Source organism: Lampetra planeri, chromosome 2 (assembly GCF_965212315.1).
Source record: "Lampetra planeri chromosome 2, kcLamPlan1.2.h2, whole genome shotgun sequence".
Classification (NCBI taxonomy): domain Eukaryota; kingdom Metazoa; phylum Chordata; class Hyperoartia; order Petromyzontiformes; family Petromyzontidae; genus Lampetra; species Lampetra planeri.
Window position 1 is genome coordinate 8186752 of NC_136108.1, and position 22205 is coordinate 8208956.

At 49.8% G+C, this 22205-nt stretch overlaps 1 protein-coding gene across 4 annotated transcripts in view; it reads right to left on the bottom strand.

The window, feature by feature from the left end:
- Window positions 1-22205, bottom strand: part of LOC144726534 (arf-GAP with GTPase, ANK repeat and PH domain-containing protein 1-like) — a 164702-nt gene that overhangs the window by 76905 nt on the left and 65592 nt on the right. For all 4 annotated transcript variants that reach the window (XM_078605342.1, XM_078605341.1, XM_078605331.1 and 1 more), the window contains exons 3-6: window positions 22037-22124; window positions 19592-19677; window positions 5304-5445; window positions 2859-2993 (exon numbers count right to left, since the gene is read on the bottom strand). In XM_078605342.1, the coding sequence (XP_078461468.1) occupies window positions 2859-2993; window positions 5304-5445; window positions 19592-19677; window positions 22037-22124 (451 nt within the window). The remainder of the gene's footprint in view (window positions 1-2858; window positions 2994-5303; window positions 5446-19591; window positions 19678-22036; window positions 22125-22205) is intronic.

The window sequence follows — 22205 nt, forward strand, 5'->3', positions numbered from 1 at the left end:
TGCCGCAGCCCTGCGCTGTCACGGGCAAGCTCAAATTAAACTCCGGCCGAGAAATAAATCTCAACCCCGGCGCTCGGCGAGGTAATTAAGGAGTGTGATTAATTTGCGGCGCAGCAAGGAGATTGCACTGTAATGAGACCGCTTAGAGCCGGGTCCTTGCGGGATGGGTGGATGGGGTGAATGGGGTGGATGGGGTGGATGGGTAGACGGGTGGACGGGTAGATGGGTGGACGGGTGGTAAAATAGAAAAATGGACAGCATTTGCATGTGTGTGTATATTAGTCTCTACTATATTAAGGGGAGGCGGTAGTGTAGCGGTTTAGCGTGCTACGCTACGAACCCTATGCCCTGAGTTCCATACCTGCTCACGGCCAACACCAGTGACGATTATCTGAACCAGTTCTGAGCCTCCCCTAGGTCGATTCAGCCTCAAACGCGTACCTGGTGCAGCGTGTAAACATTGCAACTTGGGAAACAAGACCAGCCAGGCGTGGTTCGTGCCAGCCTTCATAAGTGTCCACTAACAGCACTTGCACCAGCAGTCTTTTAAGGCTATACGGGGGATCGTTGTCTTTGTGTATATTAGTCTGTACGTGTGTGTTTGTACGTGTGTGGGGAGCAGTGGCGTCGTACTTAGCGAACCCAGGAACCTGAGTTCAATTACTGCCAGGGCAAACATCAAAGGTGATTGACATCTTAACCGGCCCTGGGCTTCCTCTCTGAGCTTGGCTCCTCGCCTCTGAGTTGCGGCCGTTAGGTCCGCAAATTTGCACGCGTTATAAATTGCATCATTATTAGTATCAGTCAACTCAGCCGGAACTGAGTACCTGGTGCAGTGTGTGGAGATCAGCATCAGACAGAGAAAGGCACCTGGTTTGTTTTTTTCCAGCCACACCACTCTGTCGTGAGCAGTGCAAGGGAGATCTCTGTTTTTTTATTTGCATGCGTACGTATCAATTTATACTGCTGGGTGGACAGAGGCAGGAGAGTACAGGCAACTTGGTCATTGTTTCAACTGCCACGACAGGAGAATGAACCGGTCCAGTGTGCACACATTACACCCCTGCCAGCATCGGTGGTGCAATTCCAAAAGGAACATGAACCGTCATCTTTAAAGCCTGTTCACAAAGATAAAGAGAGCGTGTTTTTTTTTGTTTGTTGGAGGGTTTCTTTTATTTCTCTTTTGGCCGACGCTTTATTTCCTAAACCTTTGAAACTCCTCCCAGTGCCAACTCCTGCACGGACACCTGGGCTCAAGCGTCAGAAGTGAATCGTAGTAAAAATGAACTCAAGCGGCAGCCGTTTGCCACCGATTGCAGCGCTTTCATTTTCTCTCAACCTCGAGTGTGAGAATTGCGCAGTAATAATAACAGTCATCTGTTTGTTGTCGAATTCACTGAAGGAGGTGTGGCAGCAACAGCAACAAAAACATAGACGTAGGAATTCAACAATTAACTAGGCTAAACCACAACCCCTGAGGCTAATTGCAAAGTAATCTATTAAACACGAGGTGACTTTCCCCAACGCGCTCGGGTGAGGCGTGTTCTTTATTGCCGACTCGTCAACGCTCGCTCGCTGTAAACGGGAGGGTTCGCTGCTCGCCGGTAAAATGTGCACAGAGGGGACAGCCTGGCAAAGGTCAGCGGCGGTCAAACAGCAAGCGACCATCCTCCTCATTGCCGTTGCTGAGAGCCATTGTCTTCGCTTTGGCTACAGAGGGCGGAGATTTTTTTTGGCACCGCTCCGTGCAGGCTCATAAATGAGCTTTTTGACGGGTCCTTAACAAAATCTCAGAAATCCAACGAAAGCATGGCGCGCACCGAGGCCCTGGCGTGCGTCCTCAAATCTCTCATCACCCTGCAACACAGAGTGGGGCAAACTGCGCAGAGGTTTGACGAAGGTTACACCGGTCCTGAGTTCGCGTCCATATCTTCATGCCAAATGTCAGACCATCGGCAAACACAGAAGTTGAACGCCATCGTATTCATGCACTTACTCCTGAAGGCCAGTTCCCTACCAAAGCGGCTCTCTATAACCCCAGTGCTGCGTGTGCACACACTCGCTGAGCAGCGTGCGTGCAGCACGTCAAAGGAGACGCTGCAATGGGAAACAAATAGACCGTGTAAGACCAGTGATGCACTGCTCAGACGTCTGTATTAAAAGGCCCTGAGGTCTATGCCCAAAGCGAATTGTAACCCCTGGACAGAATTAAGGTGAGGCTGTCTTTATGAGAGATTCTTTCTCAAAGTGCCATCTGTACGATCCAGTGACTTGCTCTGATCATCATCCGAAGCAAAGCTGCTTGGTCTTTGGACAAGTGCCAATTGAACTCTTCTCTAAACACGACCATAATCTTTGGCCAAACATTTTCCCCAGCCTCAACCCTAACCCTTGACCCAAACGATTCTCCAATCACAACCTTAACCCTCCACTAAACCAGAACACCTCTGAGCACCAACATCTATTTTAAATCAAATTGACCAACTCGAGAAAGAACAAGAGCCTTGATGTGCAGGAAGGCTTTCCAGACAAACATCAGGATGTCCCTTGTTTCCAAGGTATACCAATTACGCCCCCAGACGAGATATATTCGTCACTGCAAGCATCTGAGCTGCACTAATCGGGTACTGGAGGGGAATCCTTGTCAACCTGGCCCACCCTGTTTCTAACTTTAGACTGCTCACTTGTGTCACAGCGGCCAGGGCGCCTCTCGTGCACAAGGTCAATGCGTGGTCACCTGCCAGACGTGAAAGCCCTATTCGTCGCTCAATAAAGCACAACTGTTTCCCCACCCCTCCTTTTGGACGTAACAAACGTTCCCAGCGCCGAGACGGTGTTCCGGGCCTCCTCCCACGTACCTTCCTGGAAGACGCGCTCCACGTTGAGGCCGTAGGTGGCGCACGTCTCGTAGTAGGTGCCAATGCGCAGCTCGGAGCACAGCCTCCTCGCGCGGGCATCATCGACGGTGCGTGGGCTGCCCGGCCCAATCGCGTCTGCCGGCACCACCACACCCACCACCACCGCACACAAAGACAAAGATACCCCCGTGTAGCCTTAACAGACTGTTGGGGAAAGTGCTGTTAGCGAGCGACCATGAAGGCTGGTATGGCACATGTGGGTAGCCAGCACCATGTCCGGCCGCCTTTGTCTTCCTAGTGGCGATGTTTACCACCACACACGCAGACATCGATGTAGCCTATAACAGACTGGTGAAAAAAGTGCTGTTTACGAGCACCTATTAAAAGTGGTGGCGCGTTGGTTGGTAGAACGCACTACGAACTCAGCCACCTGAGTTTGACTCCCGGCCACAGTTAACATTGGTGGTATCAGAATGGACCTCGCCGAGATCAGTTCAGCCTTCAACTGACCGGTACCTGTGTTAGATTGGATATTTCCGGGCACAACAGAGTCCCTCCACAGCCAAAACACACAACAACAACAACAACAAAAAACAAGCGAAACATCGAAAAGCGCAACCCTCTTTAAAAAAACGAGTCTTGAAAAAAACTCAGCGAGGTCTTCCTGCGCCTAAAACAATATTCTCTGTCGTCGAGGCCGTTATTCATCGCGGCCGAAACGCCGCTTGGTGCCACGTGACCGGTGGAGGAAGAGGGATATCATTATCATCATCATCATCACCGTTATCGGCACCGCCACCATCATCCGTCTCTTTTATATTTGCACCTCTCACACGCAACATGCCTCGCGGTGGAGCCGGGGCGAGCGGGGCGGTCGGGCGCCGCGAGACTCCGAACGCGGCGATATTTAAAGAGGAGGAGGGAATTTATCACTCGTCGTCGACGGCGGCAGTGGCGCGGCGGCACACTCCCAGAGCTCCCTTTCATTTTTTTCACCGATTTTTAATGAGCTCACTCGGTCATTAAGTCAGAGCCCCCCCTCCCCCCCGCCATTGACGAGGGCCGCTGTTTGACAAAGTCTCCCCCTAATCGATACAAGCGGCTCCGCGGAGGTGGCGGATGCGCGCGGAATTGTATTGCCGCGGCCCGACCTCGTGCTGGCTGCACGTGGAGAGTGTTGACGTGCGTGCCTCCGTGCGCGCGTGCTGTGTGTGTGTGTGTGCGTGCGTGTGAATTTGTGTGTACCTATGTGCTTGTTTGAGGGTATGTTTGTGTGTGTGTGTAATTAGTTGTATCTGTGCATATGTGTGCGTGTGCAAGAATGCTCTGTATGCGTGTGCTAGCATGTAAATGGGATTTGGTTGTATGTGTGCACTCTATATGTACTCTACATGTATCGGTACGTGTGAGTATGTGAGTGTGCGTAAGAACGCCCATACACGCATGTGTGTGTGCGTGTGCACATAGACATAAGGGCTGGATACGATTCGCTCCCATCGTGATTCAAAAAATTTCACGAATCTGGAAAGCGATTCAATTCAAGAGTCAATTATATTTATATTTTTTTACAACGTGGGTCAATGTAGCGCATCTAATGGCTGCAGGGGCAACATGAACTAATTACATACAACGTATACGTATCAAAAACAATCAATTCTCGCACGCAAGATGCATCGCAAGAATCAATTTTCGAGACTATAATGGACAAAACAATTTCGCTGCCCCCAGTGAACGTGTGCGCGCGTGAGAGCGTTACAGCGGCTGGTGCCAGCGGTATCTAGACCGGCCACTGTGGAGGAGGCAAGGTAAAGACACGACTGGGCAGTTGCTGCTGGCGTCGTTGTGGCAGTGCTCACAACAACGAAGAGGAGAGCGTCAGGCGGTTAAAACGCAACCGAGTTGCCACAGAAAGGCGTGCCAAAGCCGGTCTGTTAACCTCTCATGTTCAATGAGCTCTTGCCAGGGAGCATTTACCCACTCTCCATGGCCTCAAAATGTACGCAATGACACCAGTGTCATTCAGTCCTGAATACGGCTGATGCTGTTGTGTGTGAGTGTGTACGCGATGTGCGTGTGTGCGAGCAAGTCAGCAGGTGTGCTTGTGCGATAGGGTAGCGGTTAGCGCGCTGCGCTACGAACCCAACGACCCCCAGTTCGATTCCCGCTCACGGTCAACACCAGTGACGATTATCTGAACCGGTCCTGGGCCTCCCCTAGGTCGACTAAGCCTCAAATGAGTACCTGGTGCGATGTGGAAACATCGCCACTGCGGGCGTGGTGCTGGCCACCCACCCCCTCGTGTGCTGCGCCAGCCTTCATAGGTGCTCGCTAAACAGCACTCGCCCCAACAGTCTGCTTAGGCTAAACGTGGAATCTTTGTCTTTGTTCGTGGTTGCGTTTGTCCGTGCGCGTGCGCGTGTTTGCTGGTGCGCGTGAGCAGCAGACCCTGTGTCCCCACGAGCAGCGTGGGCAGCTCCGAGAGGCTGCACAGTGACGACAGCTGCTGGTGGTAGCGCGCCACGCTCTGGAAGCTCGCCTCGTCGGACAGCGCGAACACCAGCATCACGCCGTCCAGCCAGGATGCAAACTGCACGCGCACACGGCAACCGCGATCGGACGTTCAGCGTTAACACCCCGCGGGAGCGAGGCGATGGGCCCAGCACCACGCACGGCCGAGCTGCGCTTTTCTCTACAGCATTAATCAAATCAAATCAGTCGCACGTTTGGTATTTGCGCCATTTGCATATTATAACCCTAACACAAAAATGCTATTTCACAGACGTCGTGTGCAGAACATTTCACAGTGGAGGGCGAAGTTGCAATGTGTAGTCCCTGTTGAATATCTTGCAGGTCAAATTTCATATTTGGCAAATCTTGGCCATAACGCAGCCACAAATGGCCTACTCTTTTCGAAATGACCGCCATGGGATATTTCCCGTCCACTGCAGCAGTCGGCGCAAGTGATTCATGGTTCTTATACCCACAATAGTAACCAGGGCGGCCTGCAGGAATGGAACGGCGAACCTCTGCAACAAGCGGCGAACACAATACGGCTGGGTAATGTCACACTCAACCGCTGGGCCATGTAGTGCCGTGACGCGCACAGCAGTACTTATTCAATGCCGAGTTAAAGCAAGTCAGGTTCAAATGCAACTTGCCAATGACGCTGTGGTGTTGAACAACATTCCCCAGGAACTGCACACTTTCCTCGACACACACGACCCAGCACAAACACACTTCGTCACGTGCACACTCCAAAAACGTAATAATGATAAATCCTTTTCATCCAATTTTAAGGGAGAGAAGGCGTCGTGTTAATATTTACACACATATACCAAAAACATGACCGCGGAAAAACGGGGTTCGCCAGACACAGGACACCACGCAATGACGGCGGCCATCAAACTCAGCGATGCAGAGAAGGGGGAAAAGAGACCGGAAAAAAAATCTGAGGGAAAACTTCGGAGAGAGCGTGTGAACATAGACAAATTATCTTGTCGTCACAAAAAAAAAAAGGACGGGCCAGAAAGACCTTGCCCAGTGAGCGATCCACTCTCACAGTGCCTCGGCAGGGCCATTGTAATTGACACTTCCATTATTTATGGCCTCGGCACAAGCCGGGGAATAATTACATTGAGCTTAATTCTAATCGAGAGACCATTTTTGGCTTAAATGTTCCACGGGGACCCGCCCCTGTGGGCTGGGGGAGGAGTGGCGGGGGGGGGGGGCGATGACGGCTGGCGCAGCGGTGACACAGGCAGTGCATCCGGGCATCACCCCCCCCCCCCCCCTTTCGAGGAGGGGGCGTTTGACATTGACACATTTTTGGGGGCGACCGTCGCAGGCAACACCGGGGGGGGGGGGGTGGGGAAACACCCGGGGGGGGGGGGGGTGAGGTGGGGGGACGAGGCGGGGAACCGAACGTGCCGATGAGCGGCGGAGCACGGAAGCTGGGGCGGCGGGAGCGGGGAGCCAAGGGCAAGGAATTGTGGGAATGGAAAAAGAGGTCAGAGATCATGGCTCTGAAGCAAGAAGCGTTGCCGAGGCAACGGCGGGGGGGGGGGGTCGTCGGAGGGGAACCGAGGTCGGAGACAGGGATGGTCCAGAGCGATGGCTGCCTGGAGACGGGTCATTATGATTAAAGCATTAGCGGCGATCGCGCCTGTCAGCTGCGAGATTTGTAGCAAGATTTAGGGAGACAGGAGAAACTGATTATTTAATGAGATCACTTTAATTTCGCCTCCATCTGAACCAAGAATGATGGTCCAAAAATTTAACCGCAATTGGAATGTCAAGGGGAGAGTTCATTTATCTAAATAAAGTGCAGCCACGGCACTTTAAAAAGGTAGCAATTTGGTAACACGGGTTTGAGGTTAAATTGATGGGTTAAATTAAAAGCAACTTATATGCATCGTGCACCAAAAAAAATTCTGTAACTGCACTCGTTATAGCCGAGGATTTACGGCGGCAGAGGACCGGCCGCGCATAATGGGCACGCGTTTTGGCTGCCGCCCTCAGCCGTTAATAACCGCGCGCCACTTTCCATCGTCGTCGCGCGCACGGTCACAACACGCGCCGTCCAAGCAAGCAAGCGCTTGTGCTGCGGGTGGCCTCGCATACACAAAGGGTGGCACCGCATGTGTGTAACGTGAGACTGTGGGCCACCCACCGGACGACGGTGGATGAAATGCATTTCACCGTCTTTCATTCGGAACGTCGCAACAAACTTGTCTTCGTGCTTTACAAGAGCGGCGTCGCCCGTTGCCGCGCGACGCCACTGTTTGGCTCGAGGGCACGGGAGTGACGCCATATTAGTGACGTTTATGCAACAAAAAATTGTCGCATCTGATTTTCAGATTATTCGGATAAATTATACAAAAACGCGGGAGCACGTGCCTAATGCATGCTGTTACGCATCGCACTAAAATGTATGCAGAGACAGATATATCCGCACGTCGAGCATCTGACAATAAACAAATGCTTACACAAACTCGTACACATCAACTAGATGAATCCTTACAACTAAATGTATGAAGGGCGGCACAAAATAAAGAAAGTGTAACCGCCGTACGGCCGGACTGATCAACTGCTCCATCGACGCACCTCCAAGGTCAACATTTTACAATGCCAGTTGTGCTACAACACGAGCCACTAATTAAATACAAAGTGCACGCCGCGGTTAAAAGACGTCTAAAGTGGTCGCGCCTCTGACCGAGACCCGTGGTTGCGTTTAACGATCGTGTTTAAAGGGCCAGTCTGTGCTCCGGTGCTTTCGGCCCTGACCCCCACCATCAAACATTCTGGACAAAGCGCAGAGGGTAAAAAAAAAAATCACTCGCCAAACCGGCTGCCAACGCGTAGGCTTCCTCCGGAGCTCGCGATGCACAATCGTCAAGGGATGTGCGCTCTGCGTCTGAGCCAATCTGCCCACCCGCATTCAATATTAAGACGCGCAAGGTGCCAAAGACAAGGGGCCTTGTCTACGATGCCACGCAGGAAAGTATCTCGGGCACCTTGCTATAGACAACCGTGAAGGGGCTCTCCGTCTTGTTTGGACACGACCAGGTCCCAAGAGCTGAGCAGGCTTTAGCCCGGTTAGCATTTGGCTTGATGACCGCTGGGGCTTGCCAGGTGTTGCAGGCCTCTGGGGATGCGAAGTCTGTCGCCAGGAGATGCCAGTGCTGAGTGTCACCCCCTCGTATGCATGGTGGGTCTTCCCTGGGTTCTCCGATATCCTCCCGCACAAAGCCAAACACTTCCTTATGGAGCTGACCAAATATCTCAATGTGCACTGCGCCCACCTGTCTGGGTAAAAAACGGGGATTACTAAATGACGGGCATTATATTATTTGGGTCTTTCGGTAAAGTCGCGTAGATAGGTTCAAAGAAAACAACAAAAACTACGACGTTTCGATCGCAACACAAGCGGTCGTCATCAGGAAAAGGAGGTGAGCCTCTAAAGGCAAACTGTTTATAAAGGTTTGAAATAGGCGTGGCCCAAGTGTCAGCAGCATGGGTGGGGCAGCTGATGTTAATGGTACTCGTAGACGACCGCTTGTGTCGCGATCGAAACGTCGTAGTTTTTGTTCTTTTCTTTGAACCTATCTACGTGACTTTACCGAAAGACCCAAAGAATATTAATTCTTGCAGTCACGAAAGCTTTAAGTCAAGATTTAACGGGCATTATTTGAAGCCCATGTATCTTGAACTTCTTGCGTACCGTACGTAGCCAACCGTGCTCATTGTAGGTGCGGGGGAAGCAACAAACTAAACACACAAAACCTACTTGTGGGCAGCGTGCATGTTCTCTATAGGGGCAGTGATTATGCAGAGGCAGCTGACTGATAAAAAAAAACATGTAAAGTTGTTGGTCACTGTGTTATACAACATTGTGCCTGTGCTCAGCAACTGCATTTATAAACAAATGGGAATATAACAGAGGTGTGGACTCGAGTCATGTGACTTGGACTCGAGTCAGACTCGAGTCATGAATTTGATGACTTGCGACTCGACTTGGACTTGCATAACAATGACTTTGTCCCACCTATGAGATGTGGACTCGAGTCATGTGACTTGGACTCGAGTCAGACTCGAGTCATGAATTTGATGACTTGCGACTCGACTTGGACTTGCATAACAATGACTTTGTCCCACCTATGAGATGTGGACTCGAGTCACGTGACTTGGACTCGAGTCAGACTCGAGTCATGAATTTGATGACTTGCGACTCGACTTGGACTTGCATAACAATGACTTTGTCCCACCTATGAGATGTGGACTCGAGTCACGTGACTTGGACTCGAGTCAGACTCGAGTCATGAATTTGATGACTTGCGACTCGACTTGGACTTGCATAACAATGACTTTGTCCCACCTCTGGAATATAAGCACGTACATCGCTTCCCTCCGTGCGCGTGTGGATTAAAAAACGTGACTTTGCGCTGTTAATTGTGTAAATAACACTTGGCCATGAATGTTTTAAAGTGTGTCAGATAACTAAACAAACGAATGGTTACGCTGCCCGTTTTTTGTTAAATAAAACACGCTGCATATATGAAATTAAATTTGTTGTGTATTCACAAACGTGCAAAGCGGCATTTTAAATGCCAATTTGTAAAATATGATATATATAAATTGCACAACTTAATAACACAGATATCAATTCATGCCATACGTAACGTTTCACATTAAATGTACATGTCTATATGATATAATAATCAAAAGGCTGGAAGGGGCCTCCCCACGTCGTGTCCGTCATGGGGGTGTTTTCACCATGCTTCTCTACGCTTGTCAGTGGGGGTCGGTGAAGGTGGGGGGAAGGGTCCCAGGACCGGTTTAGATTTCACTGGCCACGGATGTTATAGCCGTGGCCGGGGAATCGAACTCAGTTCGGCGGGTTCATAGCGCAGCGCGATAACCACTGCGCCACCAACTCCACTCGCGCCGTGTCAATATACTTTTTTTGTAACTGCATGGGGAGCTGTCAGCAGGAAAACAGGGGCCCCATTAGGAAGATCTCGGCACACGCCAAGCGGTGATTGCGAGGACACGGCGAGGTTACGTCAGGTCCTGGACGGCTGTGCCGCACACGGCGCTCAGCGGGTCTGCTCGTGGCTCTCGACGGCAGCGCAGGGGAAATATCGCCGCATGGGTCGCCGCGCCGTTAAGGGCACTTGTTTAAAATGTTCACGGTGAAATAGGCGATGTTACGAAATTATGCTTATAAGTGTTAAAAAACAATCTGAATGTCTTCCATATTCAAAAGATCGCTAAAAAGTGAGTACAAATAAAACTACAAGCTCAAAAGCGGACAAAAATAAAAATCCACTTTAAAACTGCAGAGATGCACGCAAGACAATTTCCGTGCCGAAATGAAAAGCAGTCATTTTAGATTCGCGCCACATCTCCGTTTTGCTCAAATGCAGGACAGGATCATCTGCGCGCAACCGTTAATTACATCTCGCTCTTTCTTTGCCGAGAATTTGTAACCCCTGGGAAACTCGCTCGTTTTTTCCCGACTCAATTTGTTGGAGGGTGCTTGCGGCTTTGTAGGTGGGGGTGCAGAAGAGCCAGGCAACGGTGGCGGCCCCCAAGTTATTTATTTATTAGCTCGTGGCATCTTCTCGGTTTGGGTTAACGCAATTATCGAGGCTTGTGCGAGCGGGCGGGCAGGCGCACGCGCTGGTGCGCTGCAGCGACTAGAAAGCCATTCCCGGAGCTGATGTCTGGAGGAGAGGCAGTAAGTGCCGTCATTAGGCTCCCCATTCACTCCTAATGAGCTGTTTGATCACGGCCACAACGTTCCTATCACACTCTCTGCTGCCGCCCGAGATATTCTCCATTTACCGCCTCATTCGGCGAGACCACGCGTTGTAAATTGTTGCGGAGGACATCAAGAAGTTTCGGTCGGAGGGGGGATACTTTGTGGAGGGGGGGGGGTGCTGGATAAAAACTTTCAAAAAACGATGCGGTGGTGTTTGATAAAGCCCCCGCCGCCCACTCCACACTCCGCGTCTCCCCGAGGGCACATCTCATTTCGTACCCATGTTTATAGTTTACGCCGCGAAAAGAGGAAAGGGGCGGCAAAGGGGGTGGGGAGGAAATATATAACCACTCGCAAACGAGAGGCGCGGAGTACATATTGTGCCGCAAGCAGCAATTGTTTTTCTCTGATCAATTTACGCCTTTTTTTTCATTACATCACAAGCGCGCGCGCGGTTGCCTGTGTTGTGATGCCCGGCATCCCTGAAAACGATGTGAAGTGTATTTAAAGTTGTCCAATTCCACACTGCGCGGTTCCTAGCTCCGGTTCGAGGGGGGTGATAAACTCCCGCCTACAGTTTTGTTAAGTTTCAGGTAACGCGTGCGGCAGGTGGTGTAAGGTGAATAATTGGAAACTCATGGCTCCATCGAAGGCTTCGTCCGCAGCTTGTGAAATCCACCAAGCTCAACAGCCCAGGACTTGTGCGTTAAATATACAGTATTATGACTATCATCATTACACTGTACAAACAGTAATTAATCAAACTTGCCCCCACAATTCCCCAGTGGTTAAATGCATATTTCACAAGTTAGGATCACAACACGATTAAAGCATCTTTTTTTCATTATTACCCCAACTGAATTGTACCATTTTGTTTGCGCAAACGCCTAAATGTAGCATTTTACAAAAAAATGCATCGCCCGTAAATAATCTTTTCTCACGCATACGACTCGATGCATCATTGGTGGAAGAATCGATTTCAAACGATGGATCAAAGCGTTGTTCGCGGCATGCTTCATACGCCACCTATACTCAAATCAGTGATCACACCGGGGAGGGCCTAACTCGAACAGTCGAGCATGGAACTGCAAAAGTTCACATTCCAAGTTGGAGATACGCACCACCACTGGGTGCACCATCACGGCCGAGAATATGTCTTGTCAACCCGAGTCTCCTTCCTGAGCAGCCTGCCTTCAGCTAAAGACAGCGGTTCCTTTGCTGCTTGTCACAGAGGTTCACGGTTCAAATCGAGTGGGCCGCCCCGATTAGTACTGCGAGTGTTGTAACAAACCATAATAAAACTACGCACCGTCTACTTAAAAGTGGATGTTAAAGACCCCCGTGATGTGATTCGCAAAGGGTAGGCCATTGCGTGCCGGCATCAGGGTCCCAATTTGCCAGATTTGAAAATGACACCACATATTACACCGCAAATTACTCCGCAAATTACTCAATTGGGATGATACATGGCAATCATCGCCCCGTACTGGCGGACTAATGCTCCAGGTCACTCGTACAAATGAAGACTCTCCTGGCCTCTTGACTCCTCGCCTGGTGAAACAAAATAAACTTGTTGCCACCTGCGGTCAATATTCCACAATGGGCGACGTGAGTAGTGCTGGGAAGATCGCCGGGCTCGCTGGGTCCGCCTGCCTGCTCGAGCTCCGTACCCAGACTGCAAGCATTCCTCATCACAGGTGCAGTCTTTCCAGGCTGCATGCTATAATTATAAGAAAATGTTGGACTTATTTTTATTACGAAAAAATTTACGTGCATACTGGCACAGTGCCAAATCTTTTTCCAATCATTTTTCTGTGCCATTTAAGGGTATCAAAATTAAAAGTCAAAGTAGAAAAAAAAACCTGCCGGGGTATATTATGATGTTTATTTAACTGCTTGTTTGGTTATTAAAATGCTGTGTATATAAAGCAGATCATTACGATTGTGTTTCGTAATTTCAAATATCCAACTTTAAAAAATCCAATTTGCTGAAGGCAAAAAACACCAATTAAAATTAAAATGATATGAATCAGCAAGCTCTAACTCAATGACTTTGTAGTTCAAGGATCTTAATTTCACTCAACACTATGTGTCACGAGGCACGTGTTAACCAATCATCAGCCACGTACAGCGTCTAAGGACTGTCCATGTGAATTTAAACGGAGGGTCTTGAAGAATGGAGTTGGAGAACATCTGGATTGGTGGTGAAAGGAAATAAAACGGTGCAGCCCTGCAATTCGAATATTCGTTTAGAATATTTGGGTGCTATACATTGTACACGTGATAAGCCACTTGGTTGAGCTCATTTGTGGCCAGGTCGCTTCTGAAAAAGAGCTACATACCTCGTTGGCTTTACCTGGGTAAAATAGAAAATAGTTTTAAAATGTTTTAATGACCACACCACTGCTGATGGAAGCCCCCACTCGAGGCAGCTCTAGAGAGCAGCTCTAGAGGGTATCTTGGCCTTCTCTTCTACACGACACCAAAGCGTCCGTGGTGGTGTAATGGCGGATAAAAAAAGAGGGTAAGCTAGGCGATATTCATCAAAAGTAAACACGACTGCCCTGAATCAGAACGTCGCCATCAACCGAGTAAGTCTGGACCAATATTAATGCATGGCCAATGCAGCGCATTTTAATGAATGAACGTCACTTCACCATCGCAACGTTGCTTTTCTAGTCTTGCAAAGTCACTTCTGGCAATGAGCAGAATAAATCTCCAGCTTAAATGGGCGACACTTTGGAGGATATTCGCTCCTCCGTCTTGCTCTCTAAAAATCACGATGCGTGGACCGGAGCTTAAGAACTCAAAATATTCTACCGGCATCAACGCTTGCCAGAGGGACGCATTCATCTCACCCAGTTGTAAATAAATATATGTGCATGTGGACAATTAACATGATTAGTGTTCGAAAATGTAGCCATTTGCCTATCCACTGCTGAAAGAAAGCTGAATAGAATTGCCCGGCACTGATTTAGGTATTACTTCTCACTGATGTTAACCGTGGCTGTTGTAGGCAGGCGGTATGCACAGCTCCCTCATGTGCTTACGGGTTGTACCCACGTGTTGTTCCGTATGATGCCCAACTTAAATTTAGTTTCAAAAACAGCCCCTGGCACGTGCAGTTGACAGGCCATGTCCTGGAGGTGGCGATATTTCTCTATTATGCAGTACAGTATTTCTTCTTACAAAATCTGCCCACTCCCTTTCCATGCAATGGTTGTGTTGTGCCCTCTGCTGACCAAACTTGGATAGATGCTCGCAGCTGCCTCAACAGCGGAGACTTCTAAACTAAACTATTTCTATTTTTCCAGGTAAGTCCACTGAGCTTTGAGCTTTTGTTTCACAAGCAAGACATGATAACTCGACGAAGTGGCTTATCGTGTGGAAATGTATAGCAACCAAATGCTCTAAAACGCATGTTTTGAAATGTGGAGAGAAAAACCGGCGGACCCGAAGAAAAATCCACACGACCACGGAAATAACACGAAAACTCCAAATATACAGCAGGCGTCAGGGTCGGTATCGAACCCACGACCTCCTGCATACCAGGCGAGTGAGTTAACATATCTCCATTCATTATTCATGGGCAGGGGAAAACACAAAGTCGTAGACGGGCGAGGTCCGTGTTTCACGTCAACCTGTCTCCTCTATTCGCTCGACAAAGGCTTCACACGCTTGTAGGACCAATGTCGGCTGCCACGTCTGAGGTGCAAAAAAATCGGGACGTATCATCGGAAGAAGAATATCTCACAATCCCGAAAGAGGGCAGAGCTTCATGAAAATCCATTGTCTTGAGTTGGGTAATATTACTCAATGGATGAAAACTGGGGCTTACAATGTCCGGGCAAAATATACCGATTTCCCAGGACTGCCACCTTAAAAAAGAGGACAATGCTGGGAAAATCAAGAAAAGGTGGCTATCCTACAGCCCACATGGCTCAGAAAGCGGGCCAGTGTCTCGCCCATCAAACGTGGAACCGCCCGTCTCTGGCTCGAGGATTTTGACTCTAAATTGTCAACGTTACACAGCCAAAGTGAGACATCTCTCCGCTGCCCTGTCATAGGTCATCGTTCACATTTTGTATGAGCGAGGACGACAAAACGAAGGACAAGAACCACTTCACTGATCCCTCCGCGAGATGGGTGGTGGGTGAGAGCAGGGGTTGTTACATTGCACAAATGACGTTGGTGGAATAAAGGCAGTGAATTAGAAAAAAAAGCAACTTCGAAAAGGGTCAAACTCAACTGTGAGTCCCAACGAGCCCCAGGATCGCCAGTCAAGCCACACGCTCCACTGGACATCCTTACAGCCCCCGAAGACATTTACTGGGTTTCCAATAAGTATGAGAAATAACTCAGCTCATTACAACTAAAGGTGCCATCTTCTTGGTTCTTTCGGTAAAGTCACGTAGAAGGGAAATAATAAAATAATAAAAATACAACATTATAAAATACAATTCTCACGACGTTTCGGCCACAACGCAAGCAGCCGTCCTCAGGTGAAGAACAGGTCTGTCGGGAAGAATAAAATAATTCTCACGTCGTGAGAAATATTTTATTATGTTTTATTTTTATTATTTTATTATTTCCCTTCTACGTGACTTTACCGAAAGAACCAAGAAGATGAATCCCTGCAGTCACGAAAGCTTTAAATCGAAATTTAAAGGTGCCATGTTTTTATTTGAATAAATTGTCCAACTTATTCAAATACAAAACCTGATGGACGCGTACATTTTATATCTGTTCATCGATTTTTTTTTTTAAACCTACTTTCATTCAAATAAATGCCACTTACTCGAACAAAGAGAGGTGAAACTGAAGAAGACCCGGTAAGTGTCCGTGTGACTTTACCACGATCGGACCGCAGGTGGCAACACTCGTCTCAGTTACAAGCGCAGCACTTCAAAATGGCAATTCTGTGCAGCAGCCACAACGAGCTCTCAACGCGATCGCTACCCGTCACAAAATAACGCCGTGGACATGCGGGCTCGGCTCTTTCCACGCTCTTTCAAAGAGGCCCTTCAAAAATCCACGGCGTCTGATCATTTTGGAGTGATAATGGTGAAAAAACCACTGGCATGGAGGCGTTCGAGCTGAAACCGCGCCCGCTCTCAGGATTCATCTGCAGCGCCTCTCTCTGTTCTCACCACCAGTCGACGAACCGCATATTTCCTTTGTTCTGGTTTTCAGTCGAAATCATTTGCTTCTTTGCAAAGAGCAGACAGCGTTGGTGACTTTTGACCGATTTAAATTCAGATACATTCATCCTGTATCTCCAGCGTGTGTGCGTGTGTGCACGTGTGAGATAAAGTGTGTGAGATTATGGGGAGCGGTGGCGCAGCAGTTAGCGAAATGCGCTACGAACTCGGCAACCCGGGTTCCATTCCCAAACACGGCAAACACCAGTGACGATTAATCGAACCGGTCCTGCGCCTCCCCTAGGTTGACTCAACCTCAAATGAATACCTGGTACAGTGTGTAAACATTGCCTCTAGGGAGTTAAAGGCGGTCGGTCGGGCGTGGTGCTGGCCATTGTGTACCGTGCCGGCCTTCATAGGTGCCCGCTAACAGCACTTGCCCCAACAGTCTGTTAAGGCGATACGGGGGATCTTTGTCTTTGAGATATTGTGCAAGCGTCGGATCTGAAACGCTGACGTTCCACACTTCAGATTCAGGTCGAGATTCATACTCTTCAATTCGTTTGCGTTTTTTTTGCCTAAACTCTTTGTTTCAAAACACCTTGCTGACAATCCTGCACAGCCCTGTACCGTGACGTTGTTTAAAGCGCCGGGGGGGGGGGGGGTGCATTCAAAAAATGGGGTGATAAACACATTTTTAACAAATGTCAAACACCAAACCGAATGAGTAAAGATACGACGTAAGATAAAGCCCCGAAAAGTCGTCATTTTGTCGGTGTTGTTGTGGATTTTAGTTAAGAATTCTGCAGCCTTGAATGAAAAATGACCTAACAGACAAGCTCACATTATTATTGGTTTTTGGCCCAAGACTCCCTTTAAAAGGATCCTTTTGGACAAAACGGGCTCTCATCTGGTTTATATCAAAGATGAGAAAGGCCATGTGTGTGTGGACATCCTCAGACATGTAGTGATTCCCCGCCACGGCTAACATCAGTAGCACATGATATCTGAACCTGTGCTGGGGGGCCCTCCCCTTGCTGCTGGCCACACTGTTCCCTTTGTGCGACGTTCCGGCCGTAACAAATTCTCACGAACTGCACTTGCTTCAAAAGTCTATGCAGGCTACACGGTCGGGGATCTCCGCGTGTGAACGTGCGAGAACGAACTTGAACACAGCAATGCGCTCGAACGTCCGCGAATAGAGGAGGGCAATGTGTGAGCGTGAGAAAGGGTGTGGGTTCGTGTCAGAGCATGTGAGAGTGGCAGTTAAAGTGTGGGATTTTGCATGAACATGTGGGGGGGCAGTCAGAGCAAGCAAAGGGTGTGTGTGAAGTCTCAAAGAGCATGCACGTGCGCGTGTGTGTGTGTATGTGTGAGAGTGGTGTGCGGGGGAGCGGTAGTGCAGTGGTTAGCTGCGCTACGAACCTGGCGATCCGAGTTTGATTCCTGCTCACGGTCAACACCAGTGACGATTATCTGAACCGGTCCTGGGCCTCCCCTAGGTCAACTCAGCCTAAAATGAGTACCTGGTGCGGTGTGTAAACATCGCCACTGGGAAGGCAAAGACGGCCGGGCGTGGTGCTGGCCACCCACCCCCTCATGTACCGTACCGGCCTTCATAGGTGCCCACTAACAGCACTTGCCCCAACAGTCTGTTAAGACTATACGGGGGATCTTTGTTTTGTGTGTGCGGGAACCCCTGGTAATAAAGTGCAGGGGCGTGCGGGAGAGTGTTAGCGCTTGGGGGCGTGCGTTAGAATGCGTGAGAGAGAATGGGAGCAAGTGTGAGCGTGTGGGTATCGACAAGAACCTGAAAGGCTAAAGGAGTGCGTGGGAGGCGAGGGGAGTGTATGAGAACGCGTGGGAGTGTAAACGAACACACACTTCCGCGTGGCAGCGTACGGAGGTATTAGCGAGTCGATAATGTACACTGTTCACTCGGAGGAACTTGACAGAAAAGTTAACCAACGAGATGTCAAAAATCACACAGAGGCATTCCAACAAGTTCACACAGGGGTCGTGGTGAGGTCTGGCCACGGTAAAATCCCTACGTCGCTTTAGCTCTACCACAATGTGAAAGTGTGGACATACAAGACTACACGATTCATGTGGCACCAGTGGTCACATGTGGGAGTGCATGTTGCAGAGTGGTGCAGTGGTAATTTCCTAGTATAATGAGCCAAGAGTGTCAGTGTGTCCCGAGCGTGACGTCACTCCACATCGGCCAGCCCCCGTCATTAATAATAATGAACAGGTGACTGTCCTCCACATGGACCCCCCCCCTCATTAATAATCATGAGCGGGTGACCTCACTCCACATGTAGCACCTCCCCTCATTAATAATCATGAGCGGGTGACTTCACTCCACATGTAGCACCCCCCCTCATTAATAATCATGAGCGGGCAACGTCACTCCACATGGGGGGGCCGAAGCACCTCCTCCCCCCTCCTCAGCGTCAACTTACAACCCTCACTACAAAGGCAGAACCCTCACGTCACGCGATCTCCATAACGCTGTTGAGACATAAAAGTAAAAAGGACGTCATGATGAACAAGGGATTATAACCTTTAAATTAAATAAGTCTCTGTCACCGCGGCCTTACAAATTGCACACGAATTGATGCAATGACTATCACGTCGCGTCTGCTTTTCGCTTGCAAGTTGCAGATTTACTGAATTACACCAGTCCTTGGAAGGGCAAAAGGCTAGTAAAAATGAGCCTCAAATAGAAGAGCCTGGATTCGATTCCTGACTCGGGAGCATTTCTCTGTGGAGTGTGTAATGTTATCCCTCTATTCTGCATGGGTTTCCTCCGGGTTCCTCCCATGACTAACATAAATATATCATGTAAAAAGTACTGACCAAAAATCCTCATGCTGAAAAGACTCAACTGGGATTACACATAGCAAAATCGCCCATTACTGCAAAATCTGGGCAGGACCTTTTGATACACAGTGAGGATTTCCTGGGTAAACAAGCGTAACAGTAAAAATGTTGTGTGCATGTCGGACCATGGGAAAACATGGGAGGGCATGTGGGTAGAGCATGTGGGCACGTGGGAGCTTGTCGGGAGACGAGCGATTGTTTGCAGGCGTGTGCATGAACAGCCCAGCGCCTTGCACGCGTCCGTGTGTGTGCGTGCGTGTGTGCACAGACAGACAGACGCATGTGCACACGTGGGACCACACGGCGTGACCCACGAACCTTACCATGGGAATGCCGGAGTGCGCGCAGATGTGTTCGAGCCAGCGTGAGCACAGAAACGGCGCGAGCTCGTGCGGGTGTGCGCGCGCGGCTGTGTGCGTGTACGCGTGCGTGCATTTTCAAACCTGCTCTGTCGGCGGTGCGCCCTCATCCCGGATTAAGAGCAGGAGGCTTTGGCCATCTGCCACCATCTCCTTCTTGAAGCGTCCCCCTGCGCACGCAGAAGCGAGCAGTGGCCTTAAAACAGAGCGCCGGCATTGAGCACTCGCTTGCCGCGCAGGCGCTCCGAGCACCAGCTGCTCGCCTTAAAGAAAGATAAAGCCCGGAGAAAGGCACACAAACAGCCGATCTTCTTGCAATAATATAACTAAAATAAACTTCCGTCTCGAGAAATGAAGATGAAAGAAAAATTCGTCTCTTCAAGGAGGCAAACTCCGGACCAGTTTCGATTTTATAGGTATCATTATCAGAGTTAAATCCTGCTGGATTGCTAAGTTATTGGCAAGTGCATGCTTTCAAAATGGGGCTCTGCCAGCAGATACATCAATATCATACTCTTAGGTTTTTTTTATTTCATTATTATTTTTTACCTACGTGACTTTACCGAAAAAACCTAAGAGTATGAATCCTTGCAGTCACGAAAGCTTCAAATCTAAAATCAATATCATACGTAACCTGTCCACGGTTCTAAGTGGGATACGTTTTTTTCTAGGCAATAGAATTATTAATGCGTCCTATCAATTTCCTAAATTGATTTTAATGAAACAGCACTTCTTCAAGCAAAAGAAAAAAAACTGCAAACCCAATGCACCTGACAAGTGAAATGACCATTCCATGCGTGAAGAGAAGCGATTTTCTAGTTCACCGTAGCAACCCACACGACGCACACACACCACCCGCACCACGCGCCAACAGCTGCACCATTTACAGGCGGGTGGAAACTCACAATCGCTAATAGCCGCTCGGCACAGCCAGCGATGGCCGTACATCATTGATAGCGGCATTAAGAGGGCCTTGTCACCTCGCATAAGCATCGAGCCCTGCAGGGGTCGCACGGAAGAGTGCAGTGGGAAGGCAGGGGTGGGGTGGGGCGGGCGGGCAGGCTGGCGTTCGCTAACCCACACCTCCCTTACAAACCCACTCCGAACGCGCCTTGCTGAAGGACCCGATCCCCCCTACGCCCCAATCTCCACCCCCCGCTCCCCCACTGCCCCCTGAAGACGGCGGGGGGCCGCTTTAAGTGCCACGCCGCCGCCCAGGCGACCCACTAACCCATTAACCAGGCGCACGCGCTCCATCCTCTCTCCGCCGGGGGCCTTGATGCCGCCGTGCCAAATTCGGGGAGACGGGAGCCTCGAGTGAGCCACGGCTGATTTGTACGCTGCTCCGTTTGCATCAGGCAGCGCCCGGTGGTTTCGTTTTCTAGCATTTTTTTGTGTCTTTGTTGCAGTCCAAAAAAAATGTGACAATCTTTTAAAAAGGACAAAAAAATGCTATTACCGAGGTGAAAAACTAGTTCCGCGTGTATTTTTTTCACAGCGAGAAGGAAGCACACGTTGCTGTGTGCTGTGTGCACGCCGTCTCGCCTTCGTGCATCGCTGGAGATCGTCGACGTTTATCGCGGGGCGAGAAAAACGGCGCGCTCGGGGAGGGGGGGATGGGACGGAGCCTCGTGTACGCTGTTTGGCGGAAACCTTCTTTGAGAATCAACGTTTTGTGCGTGCTTTCTGAGACGGGAGAGAGGGTGGGAAAAGAGGAGCGTGTGGCCACATGCTTGGATGTAAAACTTAAATTTGTTTTCCTTTTATCACCTCCAAAGTAATTAGCACTCCACGATTCCGTTCAAGAAACGAGTTTTAAATAAGCAAGCATCATTGCGATAAAAACTGCACAAATCCTTTCAAGAAGGTTGTGCCGGTTTGTATGTACGTTGAACTTCTTTCGCACCGTACGCAGCCAACCGTCCCTAATCGGAGGTGCACGAATTAACATGAGCGCCGCTTGGCAGGGCGAGAACAAGCCCCGTCGTGTCGCGCCGCCCGCTCGAGGAGGAGGAGGAGGGGGGGGGGGCTGCGTGAGGCTGCCGAGCTCCGCTGGGGGACTCACGGGAGTGAGATTCGCGAGGAGCTACAACCACAGCACAGAGTCGGACAACCTTCGGAAGGCTCAACACCTGTCCACTGAACGAACCCCCGGTCGCTGTCCAAACACCGCCGAGTAAACAATTAACCTCAACACTAGAACCCAAACACTTGCCCTAAACCTTATGTCATCTTAAGCCTCAACCCAAGCATTACCCCATAAACCCTAATCCAAGCATCATGTTGAATCCTAAACAAAACACCTTCTACCACCTTCAGCCTCAACGCACGCACTACCTTTAAACCCCTATAGCCTCCATCACCCTAAACCATAAACAAACCCTACACCCTAATCCCCACCCACACCACCCTCCCCTCCAACCCAAAGCCACCCAACTACGAAGGCCACAAGGCTCGTGTGACCCACGGGCACAACACCGGCGCCGTAGCCGACACTACCACGGGCAGCAGCGACCGCCCGGCGCTCACCTTCCGGAGACTCCTCCCGCACGTACGCGCCCGTCAGAAAGCGATGCACCAGCGCTGACTTGCCACTGCCAAGGTTTCCCACAATCCCCTGCAGGAGGGCGGCAGTCAGACGCAGGGAACGGGGTGTGGGGTTTGGGTTAACAATAACGAACAAAGAAAAAAAATACAC